General features: G+C 38.9%; 2 protein-coding genes across 2 annotated transcripts; both read right to left on the reverse strand.

The window, feature by feature from the left end:
- Positions 1–1,436: 1,436 nt before the first annotated feature.
- tbrg1 (transforming growth factor beta regulator 1) lies at positions 1,437–10,580 on the reverse strand. The gene is made up of 15 exons (XM_053501183.1): positions 10,449–10,580; positions 9,118–9,276; positions 8,583–8,640; positions 8,384–8,466; positions 8,252–8,288; positions 7,940–8,002; positions 7,422–7,625; positions 7,190–7,260; positions 6,216–6,448; positions 5,859–5,998; positions 4,629–4,775; positions 4,341–4,438; positions 2,347–2,457; positions 2,079–2,242; positions 1,437–1,821 (listed from the first exon to the last, which is right to left on the reverse strand). Exons 2-15 carry the CDS (start codon positions 9,243–9,245, stop codon positions 1,727–1,729), a joined length of 1,632 nt encoding a protein of 543 aa, XP_053357158.1. The 5' UTR covers positions 9,246–9,276; positions 10,449–10,580; the 3' UTR covers positions 1,437–1,726.
- Positions 10,581–11,478: 898 nt separating this feature from the next.
- On the reverse strand, positions 11,479–19,472 carry LOC128528118 (cilia- and flagella-associated protein 45-like). The gene is made up of 12 exons (XM_053500872.1): positions 19,411–19,472; positions 18,669–18,806; positions 18,427–18,536; positions 18,137–18,281; positions 17,109–17,279; positions 16,837–17,015; positions 16,445–16,574; positions 16,027–16,173; positions 15,276–15,389; positions 13,984–14,177; positions 12,091–12,315; positions 11,479–11,736 (listed from the first exon to the last, which is right to left on the reverse strand). The coding sequence occupies exons 1-12, from the start codon at positions 19,411–19,413 to the stop codon at positions 11,661–11,663; spliced, it is 1,632 nt and encodes a 543-aa protein (XP_053356847.1). The 5' UTR covers positions 19,414–19,472; the 3' UTR covers positions 11,479–11,660.
- Positions 19,473–20,186: the final 714 nt, after the last annotated feature.

The following is a 20,186-nucleotide window of genomic DNA, read 5'->3' on the forward strand; positions in this document are numbered from 1 at the left end:
TGATTACCAAGTGGTTCAGGTAATGTCTTATATAGTGACAGCGCCCTCTTGTGCTTGTTAGTGGAATTCATGTTGAAATACATTTACAGAACAGAGTTATGAGATTAAAAACTCCCTTTATTTCTCTTTATTATATATACTGTAATGCTTACCCCAGTGTTTCACGAGTGCTTGGACGCTGTCTCCTCTTCTTCCTCACTGCTAGTCCTTGCAAATAAATTGCATCTACCAACTCAAGTGTGTACGTGTCCATCCATCTAGAAGAGACTGGGGAGGCCAATGGCAACCATTGTACTGGATTTATTCCCATTTGTGCAACCTCCAATCAACATTCACATGCACGTTCACACACTACGGGCAATTTGGAAACACCAACTAGCCAAATTTGCATGTTTTTAGACTGTGGGAGGAAACTGGAGAACCCGGAGGAAACCCACTAAGCATGGGGAGATCATGCAAACTCCATGCACACAGACCCAAGGCGGGAATCAAAACCAGGACTAGGGGTTGCGTGACAACGCTAACTACTATGCCACTGTGCCACCATTAAATGAGCTTTGGTGCCACTTAATTTCACTCACTTTATGATCATGGCAAATATATGTGATCGCCTTAAATACTATAAAAACACTTCTCTGGGAATGCTTTACCTTTGGTCTAATGTACAATAAAAAAAAAACGGTAACCATTAATAAAATTAAGAATTTTTAATTTTAAAATATTTAAAACAAGGCACAACATTTTCTCAGTACACCAAAGCCATGATCTGACTGCCTGCTTCATTGCCTGTAACACTGGCCTCCCAGGAACTCCTTTAAAGGCCTATACATGTGGAAATGGCTTGGAGCGAAGACAGGACTGTACACAGGATGTGACAATAAACTCCCAGCTGGGTTCCTGGAATGTGCAAGTGGTGATTGTGAATGATTGTGTGTACAGTTCACACAGACAGATGCGTCTCGTCTGCAAGTTAGCGACAAGTTATCTTTAATTTTTAAGGATCAGGTGCTGAATATTAATAGAAATAACTGCGATGTCCAACCTTCTTTAAAATACATCATTCAAATGTTTTACTGCAGCTTGGAGTCTCATTGCCGTACTGTGCTTAAGGTTTTCTGTAAATGTCAATCAATTTTACGCCTTCATTCATGAGAAGTCCTACTTTGACTTGAACGCCCTTTGTATGTTGCTATATAATGAGGATATCATCTGAATTAACCACCCTATGAAAATCAGAGGGAAAATGTTCAAAAAGGTCCCGAACATGGACATTTGAGCCCCTGCGTTCTGATTGGCTGAAAAAAATGCATTATCTCTCTGAGGCTTTTAGTACAAGTTTAAAAAAAACATGGAGCGAAATTTATTCTCTGCACTCAGTTCTCACTCAATCATTCAGATGATATAAAATAATTTTTTTTTTTTAATTATACGCACTCTTTTTACAAAATACTGTTTAATCACAACTTGTGAAGATAATCAGAGATGACTTACACAAATTTGAAACAGTTAATGTAATACATAGGGATATACAGTATGTACAGGATTAAAACAAAAGACAATAGCTTGTTGCTGAGTGTAGCGAGTGCACTCCTATGGCTGTACAACACAATCACTCAGACAGATAAGCTAAAGTTTCTGAGCCACCAGACATCCAGCCTCAACAAGCCAACCCTGTTCAATCCACTTATTTCTGGGTTCCAGGTCCAAATTTTTTAGTAGGGTCAGGTCAGGTGCTGGAGAGAGGGCCACATGTAGGTGTCTGTAGAGATGCTGAACTCAGTAAGTGTTGATGTGATGAAACGCCGGTTTGTGTGGGTCGCACTATAGGACAAAAATATTTTTTAGTTCTTTATGAAATAATAAAAAAAACAAACCATGTTTAAAATGAAATCAAAGAAAAGCAGCGCGCATATATATATATATAAAATCATTTTATTTCCTCACGTCATAAATCTTGATAAATATTAAATCAAGGTCAGGATCTAATTTCAATTTACATTACAGGTCTACAATGATATTACCTGTTCTCTTGAGTTAATGGGTCACACTGTTTTATTATACAGTTGTGTTCGGCTCACCTGTATTGCTCTGGTCAGTAGACAGACCCTGACCACTCCCAGTATCCTCGCAATGCAGCAGGCGCTGAAATGCTTCGAAATTCACAGACGCATCATCCTCGGACAGCGCGTGAGAGGCCTGTCCTTCTCCGAGTCGACACACCTCGAAGCGCACCCACTGATAACTTAAACACAGAAACACCGATCTTCAGACATGTTCATGGAGTCCAGACTTTAGACTAACTTTAATTTAATGGAGACCCTAAAAGATAGAGATGTGCAAACTGACTTGCTGCACTTGCGAGCGCCAGGACAGCTTTGAATCAGGTTCTGAATGGTCGGGTCTGAGAAACCGAAGAAGTCCGCACCGTTGGGGATGATGCTGGTCAAAGGCTTGCCTCTGTGAAAGAAAAAAAAAGAAAAAGTTTGACTACAAAGGTTTAAGCAGAAAATAAACAAACACACAAGTTGTCATGGTGTAGAAAAATAAAAAGGAATAAAAAGGGGTTACTATAAACCTGTGACTGGAACTGTTCATCAACTTCCATTTGATTTCCAATCAAATTCAAGAATATTTAACTCTCACATAACTCTCAGGACTTTATGCATGCAGACAGCTCAAATTTATATATTTTTTTGTTTAGTGTTTCTGTACAAACTGAACTGACAAACTGTATTTAAAGAAATGTGTTTGGAACCATGGCTGAACAGTAGGGATGAGATTAACCAGGTACCACCTGAAACAATATTATCACGATACCCAGGTGCTGATTCGGTTAATATTGCGATTCTGTTAGTAGCCCAATTCAATATTATTTAGTTCCAATTCTAAACAAACTTGGCAAATTTGCTTATACAACGCAGGATTGCAGGACAACGCTCTGCTTGCCGACGTGTAAATACCCTAGAACACACCATCTGTAGGAATATAAAGGAACTGTAACATTTTACTACCTCAAACGCAAAATCTTTCGGTTACATTTGAGGTCTTTCGGCTGTTCCCTTTCAGGGGTCGCCACAGTGAATCAGCTGCCTCCATCTAACCCTATACTTTGCATGCTCTTCTCTCACACCGACTAACTTCATGTCCTCTTTCACTGCATCTATAAATCTCCTCTAGACCTCAGTCCTTAGTATCCGTCCCGATATATATTGACAATCTGTCCTCTTGAACATGTCCAATCTGACCTTCAAACGTTCTTTAAATACTTGATTTCGGAGGTAGTGTAATACATGAATTGCCAGAAAGAAAAAAATAATACAGTGAAACCTCGGACTGCGACTGTTCCGCAAGATGAGCAAAGATTTGTAATAAATTTTGACTTGGAAAACAAACAAGTCTTGGTTTACAAGTACCAAGTATTATATATCACGCATGCATTTGTTTGTACATGATCACGTGATCACTTAGCCAACGTTTTTTTCTTTTTCTTGCGCTGCGGAATTGTGGGTAATCGTATCCCCTGCTGGGTCTTAGTGCGCTGTAATAGTGTCTCTCACTGGTCTGTGTGTGCGTCATTGCACACGTAAAGAAAGGGTAACTGTGTAAAACGAGAAGGGGGAAAGGGGAGCTTACTTTAGATTCAAACACATACACAGCGTGCACAAACGGAAACACTTATCTGTCGGGATTTATTTTTTAATAAAGTGCAGGTTAATTTGTTTTATATTTTGTGTTAACTAGTTTTATGTATTTATGTTTTTGGGCTGTGGAACGAATAATTTTAGTTTCCTTTATTTCTTATGGGAAAATTAAATTTGGTTTACGAGTGTTTTGGAATATAAGCCCGGTTTCAGAACGAATTATGCTCGTAATCCGAGGTTCCACTGTAATCACGAGACATCTACTGGACAGTTTAATTATTATTAGATTAGATTCGGTTATTTGTCACGTGTACTTTATACCACAGTGAAATGATTTTTTTCCCACATATCCCAGTAAGTAAGCAGGGGGCAGAGCGTAGTATCAGCCAGGATACAAGGGTTAAGGCCCTTGCTCAAGAGCTTGACACTGCCATCACATGATGCTTAGGCAGAGCCGTTTCTTAAACCCCTGGCCTACCTGTTTAGTAACCCTGTGCCTTAACCGTATGAGCCACCACTGCCCCACTTAGTTTACCATTTGATACCACTTACCAGCATATGCACTGTTGTCCTTTATATAAAAAACACAACGTTATTATATGAATCTAATGCAACTACATTCCAAACACCCAAATTAGGGCTGGACACAGGAAAAAAATCAGATTTTCTCTGCTGTGTAAACAGAGTGTTGATGTTGACCTCTTGGCAGCGATGGCTTTCAGTAGCTCTGTATGGCAGCTCAGAGCTGACGAGGCCACAATGGCGTTCTGTGGGTCGTCTTCAGGCACGATCTCAAACTGCAACCACAACAACAACACGTTTTTTTTTTTCATACACCTTATATGATCACAATTCAAGCCACTGTCACCACACTGATAGATACAAAGCTTTTATAATGAAAAGATAACAGTTAATATGCCATTTGGCATGTGTGTACATGATGGCTTTAATACGAACATGTGTGCCTGAGTACAGTATGTACAGTACCTGTGGTCCCTGGTTGCCATCTTTAATCTGACAGGTGTAGAGGCACTGCTGCTCTGGGTTCTTCACGCTGGCAAATACTCGTGTGCTACAGAAGCCTACAGGGTAAATGGCGCCATCATCATGGAAGAGAGCTCTATCTGTGATGATCTAAGAACACACACCAACATTCTTCAGCTGCTCTTTATTTTGGACAAAACACAATTATTCAACAGTGCAGTGAACAGTGAACTCTCATTTTTTGTGTGTGTATGTGTGTGTGTGTGTGTGTGTGTGTGTGTGTGTGTGTGTGTGTGTGTGTGTGTGTGTGTCTGCACACGACCATCCGCCTAATGTAAAAGAAAATGTGACTCATCCATTCAGGCTGCTTTCTTCCATTGCTCTGTGTTCAGATGCTCATCACAATTTACCCCTCAGATCCTTACACTTGCAAATTTTTTTCTTCATCAACTTTAGGGACAAAATGTTCACTTGCTGTTTCCTATCCCACCCACTTCCAGTGCCCATGTAGGATGCAAATGTTATTTACTTCACTCGTCAGTTGTCGTATTGTGAATTAGAATAATGTACAGGTAGTCCCCAACCTACAAACATTCGAGTTACGAATTTCCGCAGATACAAACATTTCCGCAAGATAGTTTTACAAACATTCGCAGAAGTAGCTCAGACGTATTGTACAAAAAATAGACACTGCAGTGCACCAGATAATATTTACAATTATATAGAATATTTTCAGTGTGTAAGTGAATGTATAAAATGTCTAAAGTCCGGTATAGTGTGGAGGTGCGGGAGAAATTAGTCGGCTTTGACCGGTTTTAATCAATCAGTCCGAGAGCACGATAAAGGAAAGTGGTCCTGTAAAGTTGTCCTGACGGCGAATAATCCTAATTGATTATCCTCTAAGACAAAATGGCGTCCAGGCTTACCCTTGCGATTTAAAGGCGCTGAGACAACACTGTTACAATTTACTGTGAGATTTTTTTTCATTGGGCACGGTTATGGTTTAGTGTAGGGAAGGGGGACAAAGATTTAGCAAAGTGGATTGGTACTGTATCCGTGTTACTATACATTTATGTCAAAGGCACATAAAACTATGACTTAAGAACAGAACTTTTTTGTAAGTAGGGAACTACCTGTACAATATCTTATGTTTTTTTTTCCCACTGACACATCGTACCATGGTACAAACTAAAACCCTGTTCATGCTAAAGTGAGGAAATGGTGGAAGCTTACCTCGCCCAGGCTGTAGACAGTCAGTCCTCCTAAAACGATGGGAAAGACAGGCCTGCCGGAGGAGTCCAGTGGGATGGGCTGGACCAGTTTACGCATACCACCCTCAGCCACTTTTCTTTTCTTGGATATCTTTTTGGTCCCTGAGAGGAAAAGCATAAACAAAATGAGTAGGCGCCAAAAAAAAAAATAATCCCACTACCTACACACACTGAATATTTAACTATTCAGTTCTGGATTAAAAAGAACAAAGTGAGGAAAAATACATCTTTATAATCCAACACAAGCAATTTCTGACACGTACGGCAGTGAATCAAAACCAGGTTTCAGTAAAACAGAAACGTTGGGATCCACTCTCACCTTCTTCTCTTCCGTTCTCCTTCCCTCGCTCCTTTCGTTCTTTCTTGGGTTTCTTCAGAAGGCCATCATCAGCCGCTGAAGCACCAGAAGCCTGGCTTTGGCTAGTGGGTAAGGCAGCGCCCCCTGCTGCAGTGGAGCTGAAAGAGGCAGGAGGGTGTGTACTGCTCCCAGGGGTTGGGAGTAGCTCACCTTCTGCCAACGACTGGTACTGCAATAGAGTCTTCAACAAAAACCTGGAGGAACACAATTGGTTTGGCAATCTGTTATAGCTATCGTTCTGTTCAGGAGGAACAAACCAGGGTGTGGAAAGTGATCAGTTTGCCCTCAGAGGAAAATATTCCAACTACATGTTTCTCTTTCTCGAGATATATATATATATATTTTTTTAATTTTTTTATTTTTTGGCAAAATGTCTGAAAATCCTCTGGCTTAAAGAATTTTTTTTTTGTGGTATGTCATTTTACAATAAAATGCTTGAAAAATAAGATACCCAAATATAGACAACGTTTCAACTATTTAAACATTCTTTAAAAGTACCCTTCAAATAATTCCAATTTAACTTTTGGACGATTCTATAGAGGTGGAAAATAAAAGAACTTACAAGCTAAAAGTACGCTTTTGTTTGGACACAACAGTCTCTCTCTGTATGTGGTTAATCCAGTTAGTTTTATATATTTATATACCTTCATTCTGCACAAGCTAAGTGGTTCCCAGGCTTGACTGATTTCCGCAGTTTATCACGTTGTTCCTTTCTTCATATTTTAAATTATGTTTTCAGCTCCGTCCCCTCCTTCATTAATTTCACTTTGATTCGGAGTTCGATAAACACAGTAAATACCGTAAAAACCACTTTAAAACAAGGTAAGCGCCTCCTGCGAGAGCTTGTGTCGTATTATTCTTGGAAGAACACTTTCATTAGGTCTTACGTCAATGTTCCTGAGAGGACGATCTTCAGTCTAAATAAATGTACTCACCTCCTTTCTTCTTTTGCCCGAACAAACTTCTCCTCCAAGCGGGCGACCTCATCACCTAGAGCTGCGTTCTCCTATAAGCCAAAATTTTTTTATTTATTTTTTTTTAAACCCCACTGCACATAAGCTTCAGCAGAACTCATGTTTTTTTTCTAAACTTAATCGTATCTACACACTTCCTGATGAATAAACAATTTGTTTTGAAGCATTCGGACCATCTGAGGACTCTACTTACAAAAATCATGGCGCGAGCAGCCTTCCGGAGACGGAGGTACTTGAGCCTGTACTTCTCATTCTGGTTTTTGCGAACAGCCTTTTTGACTTTAGGCCTGTGCTCGGAGTGACGGTGAGGAGAACCAGAGGGCAGAGAAGAACCCGAGCTCGAGAAGGCTGATTGAGTGGAAAAGGCCTGCAGAGTCTGCTGTCTCTCCTCATCAGTCTGAGTGCATAAGACAAAAAAAAAAAAAAAATATATATATATATATATATATATATATACACAAATGAAAAGTGTCCAAATGTACTAAACATTATTGTGGACTTTATGTGATGATATGAATGACATCTAACAGTGATTTAAAAAAAACTGACATGGGGGGTGAACAAACTACGATAAGACAACTTTAAAAATCAAACACTCTTCCTTTACTGGCATCACTAGATTTACACTTGGACACATCTTTTTTTTTTGTTGTGGTTTTTGGCCCCATTTGATTCAGATCAGAAGCTCAGATACACTCAGGACGAACTCACCATGAGAGCAAAGACTCCGTTTCTGTTCTCAATCCTCTTGAAGCGCCTGCTCCCTTTCTGAGTCTGAAATACAGTGTGATACTGAAGCCAGTGCTACAGCTACACTTTAAAAAATTCCTCTTCTCCGATATACCCTGACACCACTTTCTGCTCACAGCTTCATTTATCAACATAAAAAAAGGCAAATCGAAACAAATAAACAGTCCAGACATCATAAAAAGAAAGCAAATGCATGTAGATGAAATGGCCATGATCATGGATCTCTGATGGAGTGCTTTAACGCTGAAGTGGAATGACGGATAAATTTCTTACCTCACGGTACATCACCGCCTCGAGGCTGGACTTTGCACTAGAAACAGAACATGTCTTTTTACAACTTAAGCTTAAACTAACAAAAAAAGCCTTCATATATGAAATACGAAGAGAATAAACAGACTTTCATACTTCGACTGCACCAATCCCCGAGCGATGATCATCTGCTTGATCTCCTTGATGTGCATCGGACGTCCTGCTTCTTCAAGAACAATCTAAAAAGTGAGATTGATAATGGATCAAAGATGTCGCTCACTGCAACGTTTTTGTGATTTTATATTTATATCTGGTGATATTTAGTTCATAAATAACTAAACTAATGAAATCTGACCTGGGCAGCATCAAGCCATGTGAGGTTAGGTTTGTCGACAACTTCTCCTGGTGGTTCACTTTAAAGAGGCAAAAAAAATAAGTCACAGAAACACATCAATAACTCTTTTGACCTCCTTTAACACCTCTCTTTTACAATTTAATCAGGGAAGAAAAACTCCACAGATTTAATAACCTGGTCATCCTGCATCAGTTTTTTTTTTTTTGCCACGCAATGTTGCTAAGCCTAGACCTGACCAACTATGTGGTATGTGGTATCTGTCCGTGTTTCCTCAAGGTTTTTTTTTTTGTTTCCTGTCCTGAATGTGCAACTCCAATGCATCCAATGCGACTTTAACCAGGACAGAGTGCTTACTGAACGGGATTTTTTCACCACAAAGTCACTGAATCTCACCTTTAACCTTAGAATGCACTGTCTGGGATAAATTCCTGCAAATTAAACAGAACTTACTTTCTACCATATGGTAATTCACAATGTTTTGAGGGAACATCTCTGCTTTTTTCAGTGTAACCTCAGGGTTATAACCCACACTCACTTTTCCAGAGTCTCTGGTGCTCCTGCCAGACTAGATATGTTGTCCAGAGCAGGAAAGAGGGAATACGAGCCCTGTCCATCAGACTCAATCTCTGACTCGAAGTTAGAGAGACTGTTCAGGGGATCCATCACTGCCAGAGAAACTGGAAGAGATAATTCACTGTGAAGCAGATTTATTTAACAAGGTTAATCTCATTTATAAACTACTGTAACTTACACACACAAACTATCTATATACATACATACATACATACATACATACACACACACACACATATATATTAGTGCTGTCAATCGATTAAAAAAAATTAACTAATTAATCGCACAATTTTTTGCAATTAATCGCGATTAATCACAATTAAAAGACTGAAACTTTTTGGATATTTAAATGTAAATAATTAATGTAAACTCAAGACAATGAAACTATTTAAATTCAAATATGATTGTTTATTGGAATTTTTGTTTAACTTGTAACACAGATTTTCTCATGTAAACAACATACCTGCAATAAACCATCAATATTCTCCAAATTAACTGTTGGCTTGAAAGCCATATTTATTACAGAAATAAAAACACAGGTATGTGCCATTTGTGTCATTTGAATTTCAAAACAATCAATGCAATTTACATTGGCGAGGCCCTGTAGAGATTGTTTCGGTGGGGTGTTTTGCTTTTAAGTGATATGTCAAAGACGAATTACTTCTCTGGTATTTAAATTCGGCTTTGCAAAATGTACAGATTACTTTTGTTTTACCCACAGAACCATCCGGCAGAGTTTTATACTGAAACCTTCCGTCTAAAAGTCCTTCCTTGGTCTTATCCATACTTCTTTGCACGTTGAACACACGTCGGCCACAACAGGAAATAAAAAAAACTGCAACCGCGTTAATTTTTTTTAATGCATTAAATATTTCAAATTAATCGCATGCGTTAACGCACTAATTTTGACAGCACTAATATATATATACACACACACACATATATATATATACATACACAGATATATATGTATACATACACAGATATATATGTATACATACACACACACATATATATGTATACATACACACACACACACACACATATATGTATACATACACACACACATATATATGTATACATACACACACACATATGTATACACACACACACACACACAAACTAGCAGTAACTAACCCAATACAGAATTAATGACTGGAAACAAGGTTTAATTAAAATCTCAAATTGGGAACTAAAGAGCAGCCTGACTATGTAGTTCCGGGAATTAACTAACGTTTAAAAATAATCCATTCTACAGCTAATTAAATCATAAGCAGATTTTTTTTTTTTTACCTGTCTTTCTGCGCCTTTATTTTACAATAACATAAACATTCAGACTACATTTAAACATCTGAGTTTTGCTCTCGCTGGTCGTGTTTATAAATGAACAGCAGGCGCAACACGAACAACGTTTTCTTTCGGGTTTCCCGGGGAAGCATTTTACTGTAACACCGTCTTCTCCTTCTTCGCCGGTTGAACTGTAGCAGCGCCGCCCAGTGGACATGTAGTGAAACGCACTTAACTTGTACATTGTCAATAAAAAGGTTAAACATACTAATATTTTTAATAAATAATATACTTAATAAGCACAGACAAGGTCATAATTTATTTCCGACCAGAGTCGCATCTATCTATTTATCTATATTATATTTGAGGGCGACATGGTGGCGTCGTGGTCAGTGGTCCATGTCTTGGTTGGTTTGCAGTTCTGCCATACGCTTTCCATTTTCAGATGATGTATTAAACAGTGATGCATGAGATGCTCAAAGCTTGGGATATTTTTTTATAGTGTATAACCTAACCTTGGTTTAAACTTGGTGTGATGCTGTTTGTTCACTAATGTTCTCTAACAAACCTCTGTGGGCTTCTACTGAGATTAAATTACACACAGGTGGACCCTATTTACCCTAATTAGGTGACTTCTGTCAGCAGTTGGTTCCACTGGATTTCAATTAGGGGTGTAAAGTTCCACTTTACAATAATGTACCACTTTGTGTTGGTCTATCACATAAAATCCTAATATTTTTATGGTTAAACATTTATGGTTGTAATATGACAAATATGTACAACCTCAAAAAAAACAATATATAAATATTTGTCCACTGTGCCGATATTTGTTTAGCAGAAATGAAGACAAAAAAACAACAACTTGTAGGCAATACTGTAGCACATAACTGCTCATAACGTCACTTCTACTCATCATCTTAATTTTTAATTATTGGAATGCAACTTCAGGCAAATATCAAAGTACTGTCAAAGTTTTATTAAATTATGTCCAGACAGTTTACAAAAGATTTTCTGAGACTGGTTTCGGGTCCTGCAGTGTAGGAAATGAATGAAGACATCATTGAAAGAGCGCGTTTGACCAACATATAGACAGAGCTTTCTTTTATTTATATAAATGTTCCTCATTGCGCTTCCTCATTCCTTATATGGTAATACTTCCTGTAGTGAATGTGCAATCAATTGATCAACCCTTAATGTGAACCTGCAATCAATCCATCTTCAGTGGGTCAGGGAGGATAAGTTATGAATCTTCCGCTCTAATTCACGGCAGTATTTCTCTTCAAGGCCTGTATCCCTGGAACAGATTAAAAAAAACAAAAAAAAACAACTAACATTAAACATAAGCAGAACTATGTTCTGTCCATACATATATCCCTCGCAGGACGATGTCTATTCCTTACATATGGAGTCCATAACCATTTATTTCATGTTTTATCATTAGAAAGTCCCCCTATATTTCATTAACAGGAAATTCCCATTCTCTAACAGGAAGTAAGACAAAGGATTCCAACCTTCCTTCATTCATTTCATGCATTAGCTAAAGCAAATTTAGAGCTTTACAAGCGTTAGGCAGCAGATAGAAGCAGACAATGTACTGTCTTCTTACTTCAGACGATTAGACCAGGAAGATAATGTGTTTGAGACTCACTTCAGCTCCTTAAGTTTCTTCTCTTTAATCTCGTCCAGGCGTGCTCTGCGGATACGCGCTTCTTCATCCAACTTCTCTCCTTCGCGGTACCTTTCTCTCCTCCGGGCGATGGCCTGAGCCTCTCTCTCCCGAACCTGCTGCCGGACCCCGTCTGCGTGGCGCAGGACCTGCTGCCGATGCTGTTCCTCTTTCTCCTTCTCCCGTTTGATGAGCTCCTGCTGAACCCTGAAGACGGAGAAGAAAAGGGCCAAAAAATTCTCATCCTGCACAAGACAAACTAAAGCACAATAAATTATTGCAGTATTTACTGTTTATGCAGTGATAATAAAATTACTTAACAAATCTGTTTATCATTGCATACGGAGCATCACATGCCCGTATCTAACTAATGAAACTGACAGATTTGTGATGTGTCATATTAAGTCAGGTATTGAGGCGTACAGGGTAGTAGGTGAAAAGTTCAAAATTTTTAAATCCCAAACATTATTTTAAAGCACTTTAATGAACACTATGCAAGCTGATTATTCCAGTTGTGAAGGGAAAGCATGCATTTTTACTCTATACATCTGCACTGCTGGGGAAAATATTTTTAGCATAGCATGGAATTCCTGATGTCAAAATGAGCCTGAGGGTTCCCTCTTTCATACTACATCACATAATCTCCATGCAAATACTCTAAAAATAGATTTCTCCGTGTGAACAAATTCAGACTGGCCATATCTCAGGAACTGGGCATGAAACAGTACTAGACGGTGCATTAAAATGGAGCTTATTGAACCAGGGGTCTAAAAATATACATAACTCAAAATCAGAAAAATGCTATTTAATACCTGATTTGATATAATTACTCAATTAGAAATAATGCTAAATAAGTAAACAATGCCATGTACATAATTATCACTACTCTGAGTTGAACTACAGGGAGGAGGCATTTCTATTACTGTTATTTTATTCTTACAAAACAATTTTCAAACATTTCAAGATTCTCAAGATTTCTGGGACTACTTGCCTGAATAGGCCCTATCATGGTTGTAAAATATGGGAATAAATACAGGGTGTCCCAAAACATTTGACATAATTCCGTAGTCTAAGAACATCGCCAATTCGTGTTCAAATTATCTAAAATTTTTAAAGTTTATTGTTTTACTTTTGGATCAGGCGTGCCAGTGATAATGATAATGCAGTGTTGAAATGGCCACCACGTTCACCTGACTTGACACATTGTGATTTTTTTCCAATAGGGCTGTGTGAAAGGACTGGTCTTTATCCCTCCACTTCCTAGAAGAACGTATGCAAAGAATTACAGAGGCGCTGGGGAATGTTCCGCAAGATATACAAAGATATTTGGAAAGAGCTGGACTACCCACTTTCAACTTAAAGCATATTTAATTATGTTTGCCAAGGACATGCAGTTACTCAGATATTCACTGTACAGTGGTCGGCATTGATCTCCAGTAGTCACAATTGGCCTCCATTGTCCCTAGTCAGACTAAATGTTCCTAGATGGATGGATGGATGGATGGATGGATGGACCTGATTGACTGAGCCTCCTTCTGTCAATCCATCACATTTCAGATCTAATCTGGCTATATTTTCTGAATTTCCTCCCTAAAAGTCTGGTTCCTCAAAGCTATACGGTTCTCCACCATGCTTCAGGGCCGGGATTAGTCCCTTAGTGAAATCTCTTAATGGGTGATTTAATTAACAGGGAAATAAAGCAATACTACAATCATTTGTTCAGTCAGTCGCAGTGAGGTTACTGATACAGGTGAGTTTGGGAAGTGTTTAAATGCATGTGATGATAATTTGCTGAAGTGATTAAATCATTTCGATTTCGAGTATAATTTAATGAAGAAATTAAATCGTTGAAAAAATTAAATATTTGCGGTTCACCTCAGCACCCTCTCGAACTCGGCTCTCTCTCGTCCAGCTTGAATAGACAGCATGTGCTCTCTCTGAGTGATCTGCTCTCGACGTTCGGCCTTCAGTCTCTCCGCCTCCTCCAGTTTTTTCTTAGTCTGCTCTTTTTCTTTCCTTCTCCATTCCCTTTCAGCATCCTCCTGGTTCCTTCGAGCCCTGACAGCATCCTGGGAAATAAAAACAAATATAAATATATATATATCCGGGTTCAATGCCAGGCTCGATTCCCGGCTCTGTGGAGTTTGCATGCTCTCCCAGTGCTTAGTGGGTTTCCTCCCACAGTCCAAAGAAGTGTAGGTTAGGTTAATTGGTGTTCCCAAATTGAACGTAGTTTGTGTTTGTGTGTGTGCCCTGTGATGGATTGGCGCCCTGTCCAGGGTGTACCCTGCCTCGTGCCCTAAGTCTGCTGGGATAGGCTCCAGGCCCCCGTGACCCTGAATACAGAATTAAGTGGTAATGACAATGAGTGAGTGATTGATATATATATTCAAAAGTTAAAAAGTTTTAGAACACTTGCAAATTTCTTTTTTTTTGTTTAGTGATTTATTTTCTACATTCTACAACAATACTGGGGATTTCAAACTATAAAATAACACATATGGGATTAGGTGATTATGTAACAACAACAAAAACAACAGTTAGTTGTTATTTTAAGACACAGAGGTCAGCCTTTCTGTAATAGTTCTTGCAAGAACAGTATTGTCAAGTGCATTTGCAAAATCCGTTAAGCACCGTAATGAAACTGGCTCTCATGAAGGCCATCCCAGGAGGGCGAGACCAAAACCTATCTCTGCCGCAGACGAGAAGTTCATTTAGAGTTATTAGCCTGAAAAATGACCAATTAACAGCACCTCAGATTAGAGGCGTTATAAAGTCTTTACAGAGCATAAGAAGCAGAAACATTGCAACATGCATTTTTTGGACGCCTTCAGCATTCCTTTACAATGTACAAAGAAATAAAAATCAGGAACCATCACGGAGTTAGAAAGTGTTCTAAAACTTTTGAATGTGTATAGTGTGTAGTGTATATATATATATATATAGCCTATATATATATATATATATATATATATATATATATATATATATATATATATATATATATATACACTGTTCAGGAAATGTTTTTTTTTTTTAAAGAATGACATGGCAAGGAGGAAATAAGGTCGGCAGGAACCCAGGCTATGTGTATTATTTCTTTATTAATGAATATTTGTCAGCTTCAGTCAATAATACAAGAGTGAGATAGTCCTGTTGTACAGTACCTGTTCAGCTTTAAGGTCTCTGTCTCTTTCCTGGAGGGCTCTCAGTCGAGCCACTTCTTTCTCTTTCTCTTTCTTTAGCCGAGTCTGTTCAGCCTCATACTCTGCCTCTCGCTCCTGCAACAAAACCCACCATAAATTTTCCTTTTTTTCAGGAGGCGTTCAAGTCAAACCGAGACTTTTGTGCAGAATAACAGATAATGAGAGTAATGAGCGTAATATCTACCTATATTTTTCTATATGTTCCCCTGCTACACTAATACACTTAACCCAGCGTTTCACTTAAGCTCTATTACCGTATGCCCTTGATGTCTTCTGATGATTTGAATTAAAGCTATTTCAAATTAGAGCTATAGAACAGGTAAGGGGAAAGGTTTGTACCAAGCCTTGCATGAAAAAATATGTTTATTTTGCAACTTGTATACATTGAATAAATAAATAAATAAATAAATAAATAAATTTACATTTATATGTAATACTGCATTGGAGCCAAAAGGTAAGTATACCAGCATTACAAAATATTTATTTCACACTTTCAACTGATGCCAATTTATGGGACATTTTATAATGATTATAATAAGGGAACATTTGTAAGGTCTAAGACACTAAATGTCTTAGACACTAAATGTCTTAGTCGTATATATTACATTGCTTTGTCTTTAGTATTTTTTTTTCACTACCTGTGAAGAACTTTCTGTATCACTAGTAACAAGGTAACATCCATGCCACTGAAATGTGACGAGGTCAAGCTTACCATTTTCTTCTGTGTATATTCCAGAGCGTGAAGGTCAGCCTGCCTCTCCTCTTCTTTCCTGCGCTCCTTGGCAATCAGATTTTCCTCATTGATTTTCTGAATTTCTAGCTGAATTTGTTTTTGCTCCTCTGCCTTCTTTTCCATAGCCTAGAACCAGAAGTCACAGGTCCAGTACACACATACACACAAACAGACCAACCAAGCTAACAATCGTGAAAAAAAGAAAACAGATGTCCCATGTAGTTGTTCCTACCTAAATAAGCTGACACTGAGCTGGACAGAAATAATTATAGACATTTCAATGGGTAACAAAGTAGTAAATTTGAGTTTCAATCATTAGTGGGTGAGTTAAACATTTCATTACATTGTCATCTTTGAAATGTTTTGGGCTTCAGAAGGTTCTGATCTCTTACTGTACCTCCAACTCCTCCAGCTGCAACCTCTCCAGCTTCTCCAGCATCTGCTGCGCTTCCTGTTCTTTCAGCATTTCCTGCAGCATGCGCTCCTCATGACGCTCCTCGATCTGTTTCAGGATGCACGTTTTCCCTCTGCAAAAAAAAAAAAAGACGCACGTGAAGAGACAACACTATTACATTTCACGTGTGAGACTAATTTCCATGATGGCAGTGGGGGAAAAGGGGGAAAAGATTTAGACAAGTGGATTGGTATGCTTTACATTAAATTTTCGTATAAGACTCACTTTGTCAGACTTAAGAACAAATCCGACTTATGAACATAACTCCACAGACAGAACTCGTTCGTAAGTTCGGGGTCTACCTGACTTCCAAGTGACGTAGTAAAAGCCCTTACTCAAGCCTCTGATTTTTGCGTAGCTCGTCAATCTGTTCCTGAACCTCAAGGGCCCGCAGACGGTCCGTCTCCATTATGGCATCCAGCCTAAGCTCCTCCTCCTGCAATTCGGACAGAATCTGCTTCTTCTCCTCGATCTGAGTGTCCCTCATCGCATGACACTGCACCCCCAGAATCAGCTGTGGAGTTAACACATTGAAGAGCACGTGTGATCACTCACTAGACTCACTAGAGTGAGAACTGAAGAGTGAGAACTAAAAAGTGTGTCAGACCTCATTAAGCTTCTTGACTTCATCTTCCTGCTCTATTCTTAGGGTGTTAGCCCTCTCCAGTAAGTACTGAGCACGCTCACTAGCTGCAGTTTCCAGATCACTCAGGGCTTGGTTCTTTTGTCGAGACAAGTCTGCTTCTTCCATGTACACTTTCCTTTTCTCAGCAGCATCCTAATACAGAAACAGAACAGGGGGTGTATCTAGATTATACAATACATAAGGTCAGACAACCATAACAGATAGTACAGAGAGAGCATCCTTCATACAACATGACAATAACAGTTACTGATAACAATTCAGCATTTTATACTATGCTTCAGATGATTGGCAAATTTGATCATCTGTGTTATACACAGTTGAAAAATCTATTATGACAAACAATGTTTAAATCAGTGTTCACACATGGTTTGTATAAAACTTCAAACGACGTTTAGGTCAAACCAGGACATGTAATGAAATTCTTCTTGTGAATGAAGACATAAATCCGATTGACATTTTCAGAAGACTTTAAGCACAGTATGATGTTGAGATTCATTTGTCATATGTTGAGAGGCATTTGAATTGTGCAGACGTTTTAAAGAATGCTGTACAACCATGACTGATGATCCCGACTGAGGTGGATCGGAACCCACTGCAGTCGTTCCTGTAAACCTGTCCAGCAAGTAAAGTTTCTGATCCTAGAGAATCGACTTGTCACCATCTTAGAGAAGAGACACATGTGTCTGAGGGAACTGTACACACAATCATACACACCAACACCACTTGCGCCTTACAGGAACTCGGCTGCGAGTTACTGTCACGTCCCCCATACAATCCTGACCTTGCTCCCAGGAGATTTTGGGAAGGCCAGCGTCTCAGACATGAGGCCAGCAGTCTGAATAATAGCTGGTGTAGCAGGCGAATATATAAAGAAATAACGGTAGTTTTTACTCTCATTACTGCATTCTGTTATTCTGCACAATCAAAAGTCCTGGTTTGACTTGAACACCCCTTGTATTATAGCTTTTAGTTCATAGCTTTCTGCTCACCATGGCCTGTTCGCGAGACTTGCGCTGACTCTCTAGTGCTGCCTCCCTCTCCTCTTTAGTGAGAACCCGAGACTTACCCATGATGCGCTGGAGTTCAGCTTGACCGAGGATGATGCTTGGTCCAGATGGCTCCTTATTGGGTATTCTATCTCAAAGGAATAAGGCATATTCCTGTCACATTTCATGTCTCTTAGAACGTACAATGTAAAATTAAATAAAGACAGTTTATATGAGGGGAACGAATAGCATTGTTTTTTCACTGAGATGTACCACTCATGTGCAGGACGTACCGGGAGTGCTTGATGAGGCCTGTTTTAAGGTTTTGTTTCTTGGTGGTCGGAGAAGAGATAGAGGGAGGTCTGGAGTCACCTATAGCAGAGCTCTTACCCTCACCGGCAGACTGATTGAAAATATATATATATGAATGTCTATTATATTAAATCAATATGCCTACAGTATGCATCCACAGCTCATTACGTACTGATTTTGCTTTTTTTTTTTTTTTTTTAAAGCTTATATATTTTTTTCACACCTGTTTGACCTTCCCAAAAAGAGTTTCATCCACTTGGGAGTTGGGGGCGAGCATCCGGTAGCGGCGTGTATAACTACAGCTACTAGACAGCCGTGTGGATGCTGATGATGATGAAGATGATGATGTTAAACTCTGAGCCTATAAAGACCATCAACATAATATCACATGTCAGATCCAAACACAAAGGAGTTGCGTTACAGGGGAGGGGGGGGGGGGTTTCCCCGATTTTCTCCTTAATTTAGTTATATGCAATATGCTCATAGCTCAGTGGTTAAGGCCAGTGGTTCGGAAGGTCCCAGGTTCACCAAGTTGTCCCTATGGGGTTATTGAGCAAGGCTCTTTACCCTTAATTACTCAGATATATATAATGAGCTAAACTGTCAGTCGTTCTGGTTTAAGGCGTCTGTCAAATAACTAAATATATGTTTCTTAGGTATTTGGGTTACCTCCCTCCAGCAGTGTGTAACTGATGTGAACCAGAGTAAAGATTATATTTAATGAAGGAAACTTCAAAGCACTTATGTAAGTCCCTCTGGATAAAAGAGAAAATGCCGAAATGTAAAGCGATATCACGCTCCAGGTCGAGCTGGTTATCATGTTTTTTTTACGAATGCATCACAGCCATGCTGATAATCCAGAACAACAGCACTTCCACTTTCATGTGTGATCTTGCTTAACTAATTAATTAATTAATTTAATTTACATTTTTTAACAAAAACTAAACAAAAACATTCCAACTCACCATACTTCAGATTTCATTAAGCACTAAACCATAAAAAACACAATTAGTCCCTGTACCGTCGCGATAGTGATGTTTAATCTATAAATATATATATATTTTTGTATTTTGTTTCATTTGTAACATTGTACTGAGGTTACCATGGTTACGGCGTCATCATTAATAACGCTACGGTGACGTCGCTACAATGTTACAACACAATAGGCATTCTGTGGTATTTTATAACGTCTCCGCTCATCCTCTCTCTTGCATTCTCATAGACACTACCACCACCTAGCGGCTGTTACCAGAATAACACCTCCTAAGGTCCTGTGCTGGATGTTTCCTGTATGTTATACAGTATAATGATGCTACTAATAGCTCTGCACTGCAACCTGTTAAAATTGAGTATACTGTTATTGAAAATATTTATTATTACAAATTTTAGGTAGATCAATTTATTAATCACTTTATTGATCCCAAAGAAAATTTCAAACATTCAATTCAACAGTAGCAAGGATAGTAACATATATACTTGTATAACATTATGACCACCCGCCTAATATTGGAAAGTTTACCCCCCCATCACCCTGCCACCAGTTCACTGTTTATTTCTTCCCTTGGATTACTTTTGGTGAGTCCTGACCACTGCAGCCTGAGAACATCTCACAAGAGCTGCGGTTTTGGAGTTGCTCTGACCTTGATGGAACGATGGAACTACGAAAGAGGATTTAAACTGAAATTTAGACAAGGGAGATCAAGGCCAGGAGGTAGCAATAATTCAACATACGAGAGCCAAC

This window comes from Clarias gariepinus, chromosome 7 (genome assembly GCF_024256425.1).
Source record: "Clarias gariepinus isolate MV-2021 ecotype Netherlands chromosome 7, CGAR_prim_01v2, whole genome shotgun sequence".
Lineage (NCBI taxonomy): Eukaryota > Metazoa > Chordata > Actinopteri > Siluriformes > Clariidae > Clarias > Clarias gariepinus.

Coding starts and splice junctions, on each gene's coding strand:
- tbrg1 (XM_053501183.1), bottom strand. CDS start 9,245: ATGGATCCCCTGAACAGTCTCTCTAACTTCGAGTCAGAGATTGAGTCT. Junction 6,449..7,189: donor CGGGCAAAAGAAGAAAGGAG/GTGAGTACATTT, acceptor GTGTTCCTCCAG/GTTTTTGTTGAAGACTCTAT. Junction 4,439..4,628: donor ATGGCAACCAGGGACCACAG/GTACTGTACATA, acceptor TTGTGGTTGCAG/TTTGAGATCGTGCCTGAAGA.
- LOC128528118 (XM_053500872.1), bottom strand. Junction 16,575..16,836: donor CGCAAAAATCAGAGGCTTGA/GTAAGGGCTTTT, acceptor TTTTTTTTGCAG/AGGGAAAACGTGCATCCTGA. Junction 12,316..13,983: donor GAGTTCGAGAGGGTGCTGAG/GTGAACCGCAAA, acceptor CTCCGTCTTCAG/GGTTCAGCAGGAGCTCATCA.